Source organism: Fukomys damarensis, unplaced genomic scaffold (genome assembly GCF_012274545.1).
Source record: "Fukomys damarensis isolate Sample0158 unplaced genomic scaffold, DMR_v1.0_HiC HiC_scaffold_15, whole genome shotgun sequence".
NCBI lineage: Eukaryota > Metazoa > Chordata > Mammalia > Rodentia > Bathyergidae > Fukomys > Fukomys damarensis.
Window position 1 is genome coordinate 57,326,516 of NW_022900927.1, and position 17,839 is coordinate 57,344,354.

Genomic DNA, 17,839 nt, shown 5'->3' on the forward strand with positions numbered 1-17,839 from the left:
CTCTTCACTCTGTTGATTGTTTTGTCATGCAGAAGTTTTGTTTTAAGATAGTGTAATCCCATTTATTGATGATACTATTTGTGTTTTTGGAGTTGTATTCAGTAAGTCATTGCCTTTGCCTGTGTCCCCAAGTGTCTACCTTAAATTATCTTCTAGCACTTTCAGTGTTTGTTTTTATATCTTTGTCTTTGACCCAGTTTGATTTGATTTTAGCACAGGGTGAGATATAAGGGCCTAGTTTCTTTCCTTTGTTGGGGATAACCAGTTTCACCAGTGCTGTTTGTTAGAGAGGCTATCTTTTCTCCAGCATATGTTTTTGATCTCTTTGTCAAATATTAGATGGTTAAAAGTATATGGGGTTGTTTCTGTATCTTCTGTTCTATTCCCTGGTCTATATATCTATGTTTGTGCCACCACCATGCTGTTTTGTTGTTTTGTTTTATTTTGTTTTTACAGTAGCTTCATATTTATAACTTAAAATCTGGAACTGTAATACCTCTTGCTTTGCTTTTTTTGCTCAGGATTTGTTTAGCTGTCCTGGCTCTTTACTGGTTCTATCTAAATTTTAGGATTATTTTGTTCTAGTTTTGTAAAAATATTGATATTTTAATAGGAATTACATTAAATCAATAGATTGCTTTTGGTAATACCACGTGGCCATCTTAGCAATATTAATTCTGCCTATCCAGGCACAGGGGATTTTTTTTTTTCCATTTTGTAACACTGTTTCCAACTTCTTTCTTCAGAGTACTATAATTTTCATTATAAAAGTCTTTTACCTCCTTGTTAGGTTGATTCCTAGATTCTTAATTTTTTAAAAGCTATTGTAAATAGGGCCATTTTCATGATTTCTTTCTCAGTAGGTTCATTACTGGTGTACAGAAACACTTGATTTTTGTGCATTATTTCGTGTCCTGTCACTTTGTCTTCTGGAGGATTTTTTTGAGTCTTGTATGTAAAGAATTATGCCATCTGTGTATAGAGATAATTTGACTTCTTTTCTATTTATCTCTTTTATTTCTTTCTCTTGCCTGATTTTTCTGGCTAAAGTTTTGAGTACTATATTAAAGATGAGAGTGAATAGACATTCTTAATTCATTCCTGATTTTACAGGGAATGCTTTTGAATTGTAGTACCCTAATATGTTTTTATTAGTTTTGTATATTGTATTGGGATTCTGATGGAATTTCATTTGAAAATTTGGATTCATTGTTATAAAATTTGAAAACCACAACTATAGAGCATTGTATTAACTTTTATCAGGGAGTGAAACTCAGTAAAAGACTTGGGAAGTTTCACCATTAAAATATTTTCCATTTCTTCTGATTTTATTGGAATATGTCATAACCCATGACAAGTATTTAATTTTTGAAAGAAAGGTGTTTGGTAGTAAATGGAATTATAGTGGGAAAACTTTACAAAAAATAACAATCAAGGCTTAAAAGTGTAAGGAACTTTCATCTATCGAGTTTTTAAAACTGGCATGGTGGTCCATGCTAGGAATCTGAGTACTCTGGGAGGCTGAGGCAGGAGACTGGAGCCCACCTTGGGCAACTTAGTGAAGTGACTTAGCAAGATCCCATTTTAACACACACATATGCACACACACACATGCACACATGTACATGTGCACAAACACACAGACAGAGCTGGGGATGTGCAAAGGCCCTGGGTTCAATTTGCAGTATCAGAAAAGAAACCATACATGTCTTAGTTTTGCTGAATTCAATTCAATAAACTTGTACTGCTGTTGGTCTCTATTATGTTCCCAAGCATGTACTAAACTATGATATACATCAAATTAAATTTTAGAGTTGCCTCAGAGGAACTCAAGAGTTTGGTATATTTTAATCAAAAGCTCATTATCTTCGGCTGGGGATTTAGCTCAGTGGTGCCACCGCCTGCCTAGCAAGTGCAAGGACCGGAGTTTGATCCCTGGTACCAAAACAAACAAACAAAACTCATTATCTTTATAATTCAAATTTAATGAGTAGCAGTTTTTTTCTTCTTTGACAAGAGCTGTGTTGGTCAGCTCTTTGTTGATGTTACCAAACACAGTGGTACCTTAGTTCATGAATGCGTCTGTTTGCAGTTTGGTTCTCAAACAAAAGCACTCAATAAAATTTTGCTTCCGTTCACAAACTCCACATCAGGTGACAAACACAATTGTGGCCATCTTCCCTACATAAACCCAACAAAGCCATCTTCCCCCAACTCGTAAAAGAAATCAAGTTTGAGAACTAAGGTACCACTGTACCTGAGAAAATCAACTTAATAGAGGTAGGGTTTATTTTGGCTTACGGTTCAGAGGTTTAAGTTCATGGTCAGTCAGCTCCATTGCATTTAGCCTGTAGTGAGACCGAAACATCATGGCAGGAGGATATGGCTGAGGAAAGCTGTTCATCTCATGGGAGCCAGGAGGTAGGGAGGGAGCAAGAGAATTTATGCTGGCTGGGCTTCCTCCTTTGCCTGCCTGTGTGCCCTATGGACCCCCACCCTGTGAACGATGCCACCCACCTTCAAGATGAGTCCCATCAATTTCCTATTCTGATGCCAACAGCTTTGGGGAAATCCTCACAAATACACTCAGAACCGTGATTTACTGATTTCCTAGGTGTTTCTCAGTCTAATCAAGCTGACCATCGAGGCTAAGCACTGTAAGAACCAATTTGATTTGAGAGGGACATACTCCTTCTGAATCATCTGTTGACCCTCGGTGTGAAGGTCCCCTCAGCTTCTCTCTGTCCTTATCTGCGTCCTTCACCCACTCTCAGTTTCCTCTCAGGTCACTAGTTCATCCTCTCCCCATTCATCTGTTCTTCATTATTTTAATGCAAAATATTTAAAATTGAAAGTATAAATGAATTTCAAAATTGGATGAGACTTGTTGATATACACATGTGCCTAAAAATATTTGGGGCTTTTCTTCTTCAAGAGACAGAAGTAGCATAAGCATTTAAGATTGGAAATTTGAGCTGGACTGTTTGGGTTTGAATCTCTTTGATTTGCTTTGGAGAAATCACTTCCTCTTCTTGTGCCTCACTTTGCCCATCTGTAAAGTAGAGGTGATTGCTGATGATACTCAGCTTATTGGATTAAATGAACGGGTGCATATAAAGCTCTCCATGTTACTTGGCACACAGTAATGTTACATACATATATCTTTCTGTTCTTATTCATTCACTTTTATCACTTTGTTTTCAGAATGTTCAACCTGATAAAGAAATCGTTGTGGACATGATAATGTTCTTATGGCAGAAATGCAAACTAGGAATTCATCGGATCAGTTTGTCCAGAAATGACTATACAAAAGTCTCCCAGAAAATCAGTAGTAACAAAGTATTCCTTCTTTTGCTTCTTTTCACATTTCCCTCTTTTTATTAATCTAAATTGCATATATATTTCAATCTAGATTTTCCCTTGTTTATTTGCCTAACTACCATCATTTGCAGATATATGTGTTAAGAAGATACTCTTTTTAGTAATGAGTGAGTCTTTTTAAAACTGTGTTCCTGCAATCCTGCCCCAGTTTTATTTTGGGGAGTGGGAGAGTATTTCAGTTTTAAAAGAAGGAATAAACCTTGTGTCCAAGGTTACATGAACTTAGATAAATTCAACAAGATTCATAATAGAGAATATGAATAAGTAAAGAGTTTCAGTGTTTTCCCCCCTGCAATAATATTTTTAGACTATTTGGAAGGGCTGTTGGTTTCATGGGAAGGACAGACTTGAACATTTGAATATTATGGCCTGGAAACTTAAGAGAATGATTTAGCAATACATACTTTAGCTCCAGTGACTCTGAGTCTCCTACATTAGGATGTATAGATGTGATTTTGTTTTAATCACATACTCTCTTAAGTAGTCATGTGGGTGCATAAATATTGTTTTAAAATTTTATTTTGCAAAGAGCGAAAGTTGGTTTTATGTGCTAAGCTCTGAGGATATGGGGCTGAAAGTCAATTTCTAAGGCACCTAGAGCACAGCCTGAAATACCTGCATCTCCCTCATGAATTTGGAAGACTTTGATGGTGATCACACACCATTGCCATGAAGAGGGAATAGCTTTGAGGACACAGATAATCTCTGATATGTAAAAATAACAGAATATAAATTTGCCATTATATAGTTATGCAGACTATAAACAAGTGAAACTTTTTAATACGCTAAAAAAATGTTGAGCTCACTTTAATTACTTATAATTAATAAGGAGATTTATATAACATTTTAGATGACACGATATTTCAAAGTTTTGAGAAGTGTGACTCTTGTTAATGTAATACATTTTCATTGATTTTTGCTGCACATTTTCTCTTTTTTAGTGGGTTTATCTTATGTGGCAGATAAATGAAGTGATTCACGCCTTTAAAATGGAAGACTTTGATATTGTGGTGGTGGCGGAGGTCACGTTGAGATTGACCGAAATATTAGAGTTTTTAGGAAGCCCACCAAGAAAATTTAAAAAGTCTCTAGGTAAAATACTGGATAATATGAGGCCATTAACATAGATGTGCAAATAGAAATATGTATGGGTACATCAGAATACAGGGTAACTTCTGTCAGGGGAAGCTGGGCAGTTCAGTATCGTGCTTCATTGATGACACAGCCAGGGTAAGGAAATAGTTTCACTGCCTGGGTGTTAAACCCAGAGGAGGCCTTGATGGCAGATAGCCCTGCACCTTCTCATTCGTATGTTCCCCTTCTCCGTTTCTAATTACCACTTACTCTCTTCTTTCTCATTCTTTTTTTTAAAACCTTCCTTTCTCCTCCCTTTTACCGCTTTCATATTTTCTCCCCTTCTTTCCTCAGGAGAGCAAACATTTCTTGAAGGAATAGAGCGAGTTTTGGTTGCCTGTACCCCACCCCCTCGCACATGGGCTGCAGGGCGGGAACTCCAACAGATATCTGTGCAAAGGACCTGTGTCCTTCTGTATTTTATTTCCCTTTTGTATTCTCTTGTTTCCTAATTTCCTGTTGCTTTAGGCCTTCAAGGCTATCAAAGCACCACAAAGCTTCTCAGCTTCCCTTTGGAATTTTGGAATTAAGCTCTAGGGGTGGGGGACACAGCACTCCTGCATTCAGCCCTCCCTGGGCTCCCTTCCCAAGGTCCTTGCCCTGCATTTACTTTTTCATTATCTTCATAACATGCAAATTTTTGAGACAGAGTCTTACTGTATAGTTCTGGCTGGCCTTGAAGTCACTGTGTAGTCCAGGCTGGCCTGGAATTTGCAGTGACCCTCCTACCTCAGCCTCCCAGGTGCTGAAACTCTAACTTGCAAACTGAAAAAATATTTTCTAGCTTTTCTCTAGCCAGGAGAATTTTTTGAGACTACTTGTTACTGGAAGCAAAAGACCCAATGATTTTTTAAAAAGTCTAGTTGTTATTTGATTCTTTTGCTTCATGTACTAGTTACTTTTGGAAGACTATTGTTTTATGCAGTTTAATTATAAATGGACCAAGTACAATCTAAAGTATCAATTCTTTGTTAAAATGTTCCACGTTTGGGGATTAATATTAAAGCATAATCCATTTATATACGTCTATGTTGATATAATGAGGGGTTGTTCACATTTACATATAGGAAGACCTTTACCTTTTTTTAAGAATATTATTCTCATCAGCTTATTAGCATGTACAAATAGGGTACAAGCCATTCTGTACTAATTATGATTGTCTGCTTCAAGGTACTTATGAGGTTGTTACTTAAGTAATGTATTGCTTTGTTTGAATTACTAAGTAAATTTTAAAGTAAGAAACTAACTTTGCTGTATAAATATTTATAATTGATATTCCTCTAATTCAAAGTGGCCTTTTCTGATATTTGTCTCAATTCCTGGGGCTTCTGTGTTGCTCTTTTCTGTTTTAAAATAAACTTATAGTAGGTATAGGAAGACCAACCTTTATCACATTACCTTATTGACCAAGAGGATTCTTGATTTCCTTTGTTGTATTGCAAAGAGCTTTTTTCTTTTCTTCCTTTTTTTTTTTTGAGATGGGACGTGGTTATGTTGCTCAGGCTTATGTCAAACTGCTGGGCCCAAGTGATCTTCCTGCCTCTACCTCCCAAGCAGCTTGGACTACAGTCACACGCCCCTGGCTTCCACAGTGCTTGGCACAGAGAAAATGTTCAGCTACACAGAGGAAACATTTGGGCATTTAGTGGAATTCTAGGGCATCGACTCATTTCTGAGATCCTTAAATAATTGAACAATTAAAAATATAACCAGTGTAGTATGCTTTCTATTGTTGTAATGTGCTGTATTTACATTTTTCTTTTCTTCCACCTGTCCTCCCTTCTTTCCCTTTGTTTATTCCTCTCTCTATTCTCTTCTTTTTCTCTTCCTTTTTTTCCTTCCATTTTCCTCCTCTTTTTCCCCTTCCTCTCTTTCTTTTCTTTCTCTCATTTTCAGACACACCATTAAGAAAAGGATTTGAGGAACTCCCGGGGACTCCAAAAGGGATCCTGGAAGTTCTTCCAATATTAAAGGTATTACAATACATTGTAGGAAATATAGCTAAAAATAGGGATTTCTATTTTTACATAATGTAAAATTTGTAAATGAAATTTGATTTATGAAGTTATGACTTCTGTATATACTTAGAATTATGGGGATATTTTTCTACCTTTTGATTTTATTCTAGAAAAAAATCCACTAAGTTTACCAAATAAAGTCTCTTAACAGGGCTTCCAGTTACATTAATGCCATTATTTTGAATGTATTGCAACACATAGGCTTATAGAGCAGAGTTACTCAGCACGTGTGTCTGCCAGGCTGAACGAGCTCTCACCTGCTCAGATGCACCGTGAACAGTCAAGGCACACGGGAAGCTCCCAGTGAGTGCTGGGAGGAGAAAGGGGCTGGGGGAGACAGGGCCTAGTTCCTCTTACAGTGCTTCTCTGATGATATTTGAATTATTTCTGTATATTATGGGTTGTGTCCTGTAGAGCGAAGTGGGAGTTGGTGGGGACCGCCTTGTGTGGACAATAAATATTTGTTCATGTACAGGCAGAATCTAGAATGACATTTGGAAGCTGTCCCAGGTAATGCTAAGCACCGTGCTTCAGGAAAGGGTGCCATGGTCAGACATCCTGAGTGATTTTGGATTAAACACAATACATCTCTTTACTGTGAGATGTCTCAGAAGCGTTACTTTATTTACGAGCGCTGCGATGTTGTAAGGAGACACAGAATGCCATGTGTTCCATTATTTGAGAATAAAATCTTAACTCACTTGGACCATCTACTTGGGACGCTAGTGTTGCATAGACTACACTTAAGGAATACTTTTCTAGACAGGAAGCTGGTGAATTGTATTTTGATTTGCCTGATTTAATTCAAAGCATAATTTAGAATTACAAAAGTAGGAGTAACATTGGAAAATGTTTCATGATATAAAAAAACAAAAATATCTGTAAGTTTCTATACTGATCTCTTCGGGTTCATTTTTAGCTGTAGTAGCATTCTGTCGCTTTTTCTTGGTATCATTTCATTAGCATTTCCCTGTTGCTAAATGCTCATCCTAATAATTGGTATCGTTAAAATAATCCAGTTGAAATGTATGATGTAAAATGATAAAGAATATCATCTTTCCATTTTTACTATGTGTGCCGCTGAAGTGAGCACAATTGTAATGAAGACCTATTTTTTCATCTGCTAATTTAAGAAAGAAAATATTATGGTACAGTTATCTTAGTATCCATGGTAGGCTGGTTCCAGGCCTCCCACTAATACTAAAGCTTGCAGATCCTAGGCTCCTTGAATAAGATGGCACAGTATCTGTCTAAAAGCTATGCAAACCGGTCCCTATACTTATGTCATCTTTAGATTACTTGTAATACCTAGTACAGCATGTTATGTAAATAGTTCTTATACTGTATTGTTAAGGAAATAATAACAAGAAAGTAGTCTGACCATGTTCTGTATAGATGCAGTTTTTTTTCCAAATACTTTTGCTCTGATTGGCTGAATTTATGGATTTGTACCTTTCCCCCTACTTACGACCAACTCCTGACCTCAATAATTGTGATTATAAATCCCAGGTATTTTACTGCTTTATTATATGCACACACATTGAGACAGTTAAAGAATTTAATTTTAAAGTTTATACAAATAGTGCCGTACTGTGTGTGCTCATCTTCAGCGTGCTTTTCACTCTTGGCGTTGTGTTTGTGAGTGGCATCCAAGCTGATTTGGGTAGCCACAGTGTTCATTTTCAGTACATCCAGCGTGTTCAGAGTCACACGGTGAGTGGTATTTGATTTAGGTGTTTTGCCCTCACAGTCCAGCTTTTAGCCACTCTGGTGTGTTGCCTGTTGATGTAAAAAAAAAAAAAAGTTTCCAACATATTTACACAAGATATACTTATACTCATATATTTCTATATGCTTTTACAAATGATAGTTTTTTCTAGTGCGTGAAGGGTTCCTTTCCCTGCACAACCCCACCAACATTTGTTATTGGTTGATTTCTTTTTTTAAAAAAAATTAATAACAAGATAGCTTCTTTTTAATTATAACATGACATAATCAGTAAATTGATGTGGAAAATAATTTAGAAATTTTAAAAGAACATTTTCACCCATTAAGTTTATTGGTACACTTAAAGCAAACAATACAGTTACATTCATCATTGGGATCTTGTACCTTTACATGGGTCTTGGTTCTTGTTTCTTCCCCATTCCCCTGCCCTCCCTTCACCCCACTCACCCTTCCCTATTTACAAGGACTTTGTTTCCATTTTTTCCTTTTTCACACTTTTTTCTTTTCCCCTATTTCCTTTCCCCTTCCCTTCCCACTTTGTATAGAAAGAAATTGGTTGATTTCTTGATAGCAGCCACAGAATGATTCAGTTTCAAGTGGGCACTGCAGTTAATATCACTGAGCATAGTTAAAAGGAAGCTTAGGTGCTGAAGAGCCACCCAGGGACAAGAGATGAGGCTTGGGCACATGAAAGTTGGGCTTGGCTCTGAGACTCCCATAGGAAGTTAGAACCTACCAAAGACTATGTCCTAAGAAAAGATATACTAGAAAAAAAATCTGTTTATGTAAGGTGATATCTCCACTTGGATCCTGAAGGGAACTAGATAGGAGAAAGTCTGTCCCTAATGATTTATATCCTGTCCTCAAGTTGGTTTGTTATTTGACTTTGTACTATTTGGGTTACTTAGGAATCTCCTTGAGCCTGCTATTCTTTTGGTTATATACAATCAAATTGTGTGTATTATTTTCCAGGAGTGCAGACCTAACGTTTGAAAATCCATAATGCAATACACCACATTAACAGATTAAAGAAAAAAATAACCACATCCCTAGACCAAGAAATGCAACTAAAGCATTTGTCAAATTTCAACAGCCATCCTTTAAAAAAATAACTCTTAGTAGTTAGGAATGCAAGAATTCTTCCCTGTCTGATCCATAGGGCTGGGGATTTAGCTCAGTGGTGGTGCTGCCTGCCTCAAAAGCGCAGTCCTGAGTCCAATCCTCAATCCTCAATACCAAAAAAAAAAAAAAAAAAAAAAGTGATCCCTTTATTCCCTTGTAATTACATAAGAATGTCTACCAGTCCTCTGTTCAATAAGTCCTGGAAGTCTTAGACCAATAGGAAAGAAAGAAGAATGAAGGTCTTTATTCACAGGCATGTGCCTCACACTGCAGTCTAGTGTCCATCCGCGGGTGAGGGGTGAGGAAATTGTGGCACACTCTGTAGCACCAGTTCCCTGCAGCTCCAACGGCGAGTGAACTAGAATCAGCGTGGAGTCCCTGCATCCCTCTCTCTGGTTGGAGAAATGTGGCACTGGTGTCTCATGTTTTCTAGCATCTGTCTCATTCCCACAGTGCTCTAGGGGGTCCCTCTTCCACCGAATTAGCTATGCAGAAGAAATGTGACAGTTCTCATCTTGCAGTGGCAGATGGGGGAGGCCCTTGTGCCTCGCGTGCTTCAGTGTCCAGTAGCACGTGCCCGCAGTTGGTGTCAGCTGCCTCCTGGATTTTCAGAGCTACAGAAGCTTCTGAGTGAGCTCTTGAGAATCACACGAAGCAGAAGCATCTCTGGCACTTTCTCGATGTTTGGTGCCCATGCCTTCCAGGGGTGACGGACACCTCTAGTTCTGTGTTTGGAACAGCGAGAGTAGCTCTGTGTTCCTAACCAAACCCCGCCCACGTAACCCACTGAGTTACACACGCCAGTTACACATGCCAGCTCGAATAATTTTCAGCCACTTATGGTTGTGTGAAAGAAATCAGCCTGTAGAACTGTGTAAGAGAATTTATGAAGTAGGCATAGTGATGTGACACTGTTAAGACCACATACAAATAGAGTAAAAGTTAAAAACATGCGATAGAACTGTAAAACCAAGTTCAAGGGCAGTGGGCAGTTATACAGAAGGTCTTAAGGTAATGGATATTTATGTATGCTTTATTTCCTTAACAAATTCTGGAAAAAATTAGAAAGTGTGAAGCTCTGAACAAAGTCGGTTACTCTTTTAGTTATTCTGTGTGTCTCGTGAGAATGATTACATTAAGAAGATACTTGATTTTGGAAAATCACGAGGTAGACCATTCAGTTTGATGGATTCAGTCTAAATTTCCAGCTTTGAGATTCTGAAATTTAAAAAAAATTTTTTTTCTCAAAGTAAGTGAGAAAATGACAAATTATGTGGGGCTCTCTCGTAGGAATTTACCTGTATGTTTGTTACAGCCAGAATTTTACAAACAATGAATGGACATTACATATGTGTTTGTGAATGAAGTTTAACTTATACTTAGAACAATGATGAGCTGTATTAATTATTTTCATCTTCATTGATAGTGGTCCAGTCACAGCGCTGTTGCTGTTGGGTGGACTATTTAAATTCTTGTTAATTGCTATTGAATTATTGTTAAAAGAGTATGGAGGTTTTCCTTAAATTTTCATTTTCTTTTTGTTTACAAAATTACTTTAGAAAAAACCCTTGGAACAGTTGTTTTTTGCTTATGAGCTACTCGACAAAGCAATTGGTAGAACAAATTTGAATTGCTTGTTAACTGCTTTGCCAAATGGATCATCAGTGATTGACCACTGCTATGTCAAGGTAAGAATGGAAAAATCTGAATTTAGGTTGAAGTTTTACTTCACTAGAAAGCGGGCTGGCCTTCAAATAGGTAAGAAAAGCATGACTTGTGGTAGCTTTCCTCTCATAGGCCAGAAATATGCCCCTCTTCCCAGAAGAAATAAAGGCAAATGAGCAGACTCTGTAGTTGCCAGTGAAGAGTACACCAATGAATTCTGAGAGCATATTTATGACGCTTGAACCAATTGCAAAGGGTACACAATGGGCAGCATTTAATACCTCCGAGTAAGGTGATAACTTGAGTAATAATAGGGTACAGCTATGTTTAGTGTGTTTTGATAACTGCATTTTATTTTAGTGTCTTTTGATAACTATATTTCTTTTTATTTTGTTTGGATCTGCTCGACCAAAGTGTTCCCATGATGGAGATGGAGACACTTACAAACCAATCTCTGAAAATAGCTTCATGATGGATTTGCATCTTGAACTAATTCAAGCTCAACACCGAATAGCCGTTCTACTTCTTGACCAGTTGCAAGGTGTAGTAGTCATCAACGCAAATAGCCACACTAAGTCAATTACAAGCCCAGTTCAAATATAGAACCAATTTAATTTGTGATCTGATTTTGTTGACTGATAAATTTGCTTATTTTTTTTCTTCTCTATGTCATAGCATTTGATACCTTTCATTATTTGCACTTTGCATATCAGGTCACTTGGTGAACTAGTTAAAGTCATGATTATGTTTGTTTGAATTACAGTAAACTGATATTTTGTTATTTCCACTGAAAACATTTATTTAGTGTCTGCCAAAAGCTCTGTTTTCATCCTTTCATGCTTATATGTTTTTAATTCTTTTACATTTAATTTTAATTTTTTATATAGTTTGAAATGCTGTTACCTTTATGACCTGCTGAGTATAGAGGGAAGCAAATAATAGTTAAAATATCCCTGTGTCATCAAAAAGAAATGGAAAACTAGATAAAAAATTTCTAATGCTTAAATGAGGTTCCTTAGAGTAATAACTTTGAACACTCTTTGGGTTGAAAAGATTTGGTTCAGAAATGTTTTTCAAAATGTGAATAGAATGATTGTGTTGCGTTTTCTTTAAGAAACTAGCCCACGGCTCTCTCTTAATAGCACTGTTACCTTCTTTAGTGGAGGAATAGGGTGTTAGTCGTCATGGAGTCACTGCTAAGTGGCGTATTTTCTAATTGACATCCATAAGTCTTCGAAGGCCACGTGCATGTTTTGTTTAAAGTCTGAGACTTCGTAAAGTTATGATAATGTCTCAGGTTCCTTTTGGTCTTCTGCTTTGTTGAACTACCACCCTAGCACAGATTATCTCTTTGTTCCTCCTATCTTTCTTATGTATGCTGCTGCCAGACTAATGTCCCCTAAGCACCGTTTTTGTCATTCTTGTTGAAGAACTTCACAGTGGTCACCTGTTGATGTCTATGGTATTAAATATGACTCATCTGAGGGCTGGCTATTTAGCTCAGTGGTGCCGCACCAGTACCTAAAAAGAAAAGACTCATCTGTATCTGGGATTCAGAGTCTGTTTTGAAATCCCATTCTTCTTATCTCCAGTGATTAAAATCAGGAGAGTTTAATTAGCCTTCACAATACCCTAGTACTGAGAGAATGAAGCTTTATTTTCTGCTTTGCTTTGTCATCCACATGCAGATACATTTCCTTACTCTTTGCTATGAAAGAAATCTTATATCTTTTCATGGTGTCTGTCCATCTTGTCAATCATCATGCCATGGTGACTCAAGTGCATTAGCACAAGTAATTAAAACTCAAAAAAGGATTTATTGTGAGCTTACCACTGCACTCACATACCTCCAAGGACAGAAACCAAATATTGCTAGGTCTTTTGAGTGCTGGACCTGAAAATCAAGAATCAGTGCTACCATTCCCGTCTCCGTAGGCCAGCAGAGCCTCTTCTCCCTTATCCAGATTCTTTCTTGCTGCACTGCCTTGATGGGCAGTCCCAATGGTACACCTGTATCGACAACTGAGCTGCCTGTGTTTTAATTGACAGTCTTGAAAGAGCCTTTACTTGGCTTCATGCAGTAGTGGGAGCTCTTGCAAAGATCATGATGATACAGCTTCTCCAGAAAGGTAGCTGGGATCAGGACTTGGCATTTGTTCTTTACAGAAAAGGGAAATGAACAGAAGTTCACCTTCAAAGCGCTGATTTTATTTAAGATGAAATAAACAATCACTTTTTTTATAATTAAAAAATTTTATGCCTTGAGGTATAATATGGCAAACAAAAGAGTTTTCTTTGTTTGTTTGTTTTGATTTTTGGTGCTGGTGATTAAACCCTGGGCCTTCTGACCGAGTCACATCCCAAGCCCTTTCTTATATTTTATTTTTGAGATTGGGTCTTTCCAAGTTGCTAAGCTTGAAATTGTGTTCTTTCTTCCTTAGCTTTCTAGAGTTCTAGTTTACAGGTATACACCACCACACCCAGCTAAAAAAGTTTTTTTACAGTAAAATTGCATCATGGATTTATTTCTATTTTTGTCTATTAATGAAAAATATGATACCATATATAGAGGTAGCAATAACTTTACAAATAATTACTCTTTAAAGTTTAAAAATATATCCTGCCTTAGACACAAGCCCAATTGTAATGACAGTCATCTTTTTCAGTTTTGCAGACTTCTTCTTTTAGCAAAAATATTTCTACCAAAGGTATAGAGAAGTTGAAACAGTCTGGAAACATTGATTGCTTTACAGGTAATTAAAATTGAGATATTTCTCCCAAGTTTGAATAATAATTTTACCTTGACATTTTATTAAAATATTTGTTTGTTCCTGCAGAATTAAGCATAATGAATAAAATAAAGAAAAATAAACTATCCAAAGCAATTTACCTAATGCAGAAAGGTCTTTTAATATTTGAGAATGATCCAGCTTCCACATCTTCATGGAACTTTTTGATGGTAACAACATTTCATTTCTTCTTTTGTCATGACATAACTTCTGTTACGATGAGTGATCTGTTTCCCTTTCTTAGAAAAAACTTGTTGCTATTACATTTGATTATGGACTTTGAGATTTTCCATATGTGGTCCTGCCTGAGCAGGGTGACAAATCTGAACCTTCATTCCTGAAGCGACTGGAAATGTTAGCTTCTCTCTCTGTAGGAGCAACTTCTGTGGAATCTCCCTAGGAAGCCAAGTAAAATAAGAGGAAGTCAGAGAGGGAAATCATAGTTAGAGTGACACTGCGCCAGGCCACTCTAATGCCCACTGGCTAAGGTACCTATTGTCTCAGATGGTTGCTGCCAACCTGTGTACTGTTCCCTTGTTGTGGATATCATTTTTCCTAGGTGCTGGGAACTGAATCCAGGGCCTCCCCATGCTAAGCACAAACTCTATGACTAAATGAAATCCCCATCCCTTTAATTCGTCCATACTCTGGCCTGAAAATTGTTCTGTCTTTCTAATAATTCATTTTATGTTGATTTTAGTTAAACTTTCTGACAGCAATCACTTTTCAAGTTATGGGATCTTCTTTGTTTCTGCCCCTGTGTACATCCTGTAGAAGTTTGATATTTTTTTGGCTGTGTTAGCTTTCCATTACTGCAACAAAATACTTTACATACACAATGCAAACAGAGGAAGGGTTTATTTTGGCTCATAGTTCCAAAGGTTTCAGCCCATGGTCACTTGTCCCTGTTTGATTTGGTCCTGTGGAAGGCAGTGCATCTTGGAGGAGCTGCATGGCAGAGGAAACCTGTTCTTCTCAGGGTAGACTGGGGACAACAATGATGACAGAACAAAGAGAGGAGGGAGGGAAGGAGAGAGAGGGAGAGAGAGAAAGAAAAGAAAGAAGAGGAGAGGAGAAGAGGAAGAGAGATTGGGGTCTCACTGTTTTCTTTGAAGGAACACTCCCATGACTGGTCTCCTCAATGAGGCCCACCTACTCAAGGTCCCACAACCTCCCAGCAGCAATCCAGGATGGTGGCCAAGACTTCAACACATGTCACTTGGGATACTCCAGGTCCAGTGCATGGCACCTGAAAACACAACAGAGGATGATGCTATGGACAACTTGGCTCATAAGGGAAGGGAAAAGTCAAAGCTAGGAGGAGGATGCAGAGCAGTCAATGCCTAAGGCTCCATCAGAGAGGGAAGAGGATGGGATCAAAAGCACAGTACAGGGATTATCCTTAATGGAGGCTGGGCTTCAGGACAGACACCTCACCCTTTGAAACAAGGGAAGGAGCAACAGACAGACACAGATATAAAAAGTGTTGGTGGGGAAGGCAAATTGACTTGATGTCTTCTTACCACAACGATTTGATGAAGTAGGAGGCAAGGCCAGCATTGGGGAGGGAGGGGTAGTTGTAATGAGGGAGGCTGAAGATGACGGGAGGGTGGAGAAGAATAGATGAAGGGGCTAACACCAAGCAAAAGAACTGGTCAGCATCATGAAGTTCTGGCTGAGACTGGCAACCTTGCATTTCTAGAGGGTTCCATCTTCACAGTGGCGTGACATTATCCTGACATGGAATTCTTAGTAGTAGTAAACAGTAGAGGATTTGTGCAAGAAAAGATCTGTGTGGGATTGGATTTTAAAAAATGAAGATATGGACTAAATGTTCATGACGTGGAAAAAAATGAGTGCAGATTGAATGGGGAAGAAAGCACCATCAAAGTTTATAAAGACTCGACAATTGTGGAAATATCAAGGGATATCTCTGTGAGATCAACTCAGGACCAGAAAATAAGGTTCTGAGAGAGCTAAAAAGTGAGGTCAGCAAGTGGAAAATTGGAGTTTATAAATTCTGATGTGTGACACTTTCTGGCCATCTGGCCATCATTTTATCAACAAAGAATTCTGAGTGCCTGTGATCCATTCAGCAAATATTTATTGACTCTTCACTCTGTGCCTGGTAATACACAGAAGGCATGGAGATAAAAAAATCCTTTATTTATTCAACAAACACTAATTGATAACCTTGTCCGTATGGTCCTGTCTTTGTGGTCTTTGCCTTCTCTTTGTGCTCATTGGAGTCATTTTATAGGTAGATCCAGTTATTGGAACACAGAGACGTGCTAGGTACTGGTGTGTCTGTTTCATAGATACTTTAATTGCAAGAGTTCTAGGAGAATTCAGCAGAGGAGTACCTAGGTCGACAGTAGGGGATGTTTAGGGAAACATCTAGAAGACCTCAGATGAATGAAAGAAGGAGAGACAGATGACGTGAAATTGAATACTGAGCTGAAGACTGAAAGAGGAGGGAAGACAAGAAAGGACCTTCCAGGCAGAGGACAGCGTGTGCCAAGGACCTGAGTACGCGAAGGTCACAGAGGGCTTGGAGTCCTGTACTTCACTGTCACAGTCCGAGTGTAGCAGGACAGCAGGAGGCTGGAGAAGAGGATGGCGATCCATGAGGCCAGAGGGAAAACAGATGAGTCGCAAGAAGTCTTCTGCAACAGGCTGTTTTACACAGACGGATGCTGTCATTGTTCACAAGGTCTAGCCTGGAAGTATTGGGGAAGAGCTTCATTACATTTGAACCTGCAGTGTGTGGAAGCAGTTTCATGGTGGTGTTGGGTAGTCCGAATTGACAAGGCCAAGGTGGCCCCTGGTCTTAGTTGGAAGGCTTCTAGGGTGTAATCAGGTCCATCCGGAAGTGCTTCCTTGGCCATTTGCCTGGAGGACATTGGTGCTTCAGTCCTATTTCTATGAAAAACAGACTTTTTCTTTTAGAAGTGTTGTTGCAAGGACTAATCCTGTGGGCTCTCAACAGCCGGAAGAATAAAACCTCTGGAGTTTTTTATCTTGTTTTATTATGACTCAGCCTGTTTTTCTGTGCCCTGGTACATGCCCATGCCCAGTTATGTCTCTCACTTCCTTCCACGGGGGCTGGGAGTATAATGTACATGTGGGAAGTTGTGTGTTTCCAATCCATATCCCTCTTCCTTTTGTTTCTTAAGTGAAACTATTTTAACTAAAGAAAAGTTATGAGTGTGATGTCCTATTAGGAAAGACTCATGAGATGCATTTAGAGTCTCTGGTTTTTATGAGGACTCCTCCAGAAAGATTTTCACCAACTGGGAGCATATGAATATTTATTTTGAGGTCTTGTAATCATCTGTAGCCACCTCTGCTCCTCAGTGGTAGTTTTTATCCAAGTGTTAAGGCTTAATGATCAGTCCTTAGGGTACTGTCCCAAACAGTGATGTTATAGCTCAAGTAATTGCCAAACTTTCTCTCTTTAAAGAAGACAAATAAACTTCTTTCCCTTGGCAATCATTTTCTGCTAGAGCACATTACAAAATGTTTTACATTATCATGATCTTGTAATAAAATTGTCCCCAATCAGTAGTTGATGTGTCACCCAATACCATAAAAAGGTATAAAAAGCTTGGGTCTTTTTTTAACTCTTAAATAATTCATACCTTGTTTTAGGTTTTCAAAACTTTGCTGCCCTTGTGTATGCAGACAATCTCATCGGGTGTCTGTTACACTCCCGATCAGTTAAAGGCGGACCAAATTGTCACAAATGAGGGAGAAACCTTTGATAGTAGTTGTTAGTTTTCCAAGTGAGATGATGGGTGGCTTTCCAAATGAAATGACTTAACGGTTATTTGACCTCTGGACCATCTTGGCTTTTTACACTTTATCCCCCAGTTTCCTGTAAAAGGCTGTCTCAGAGCCCATGCAGGGTGACCTCAGTCTTCTGTCTTCTGCTTCTGACCATGCTCAGCAGTCAGGAAGGCTTACATGGTGGCACTTGGTCCATGTGGGAGTCCACGAGAG

General features: G+C 38.3%; 1 protein-coding gene across 12 annotated transcripts in view; it reads left to right on the top strand.

The window, feature by feature from the left end:
- The window catches only part of Cfap54 (cilia and flagella associated protein 54), a 267,711-nt gene that overhangs the window by 42,993 nt on the left and 206,879 nt on the right, over nt 1-17,839 (top strand). For all 12 annotated transcript variants that reach the window (XR_781214.3, XR_781213.1, XM_033763843.1 and 9 more), the window contains 7 exons: nt 3,205-3,339; nt 4,323-4,473; nt 6,412-6,488; nt 10,943-11,071; nt 11,463-11,589; nt 13,715-13,801; nt 13,886-14,007. Coding sequence is in view for 10 of the 12 variants with exons in the window: in XM_033763843.1 (XP_033619734.1) it covers nt 3,205-3,339; nt 4,323-4,473; nt 6,412-6,488; nt 10,943-11,071; nt 11,463-11,589; nt 13,715-13,801; nt 13,886-14,007 (828 nt within the window). In the remaining 2 variants the exon portion in view is untranslated. The remainder of the gene's footprint in view (nt 1-3,204; nt 3,340-4,322; nt 4,474-6,411; nt 6,489-10,942; nt 11,072-11,462; nt 11,590-13,714; nt 13,802-13,885; nt 14,008-17,839) is intronic.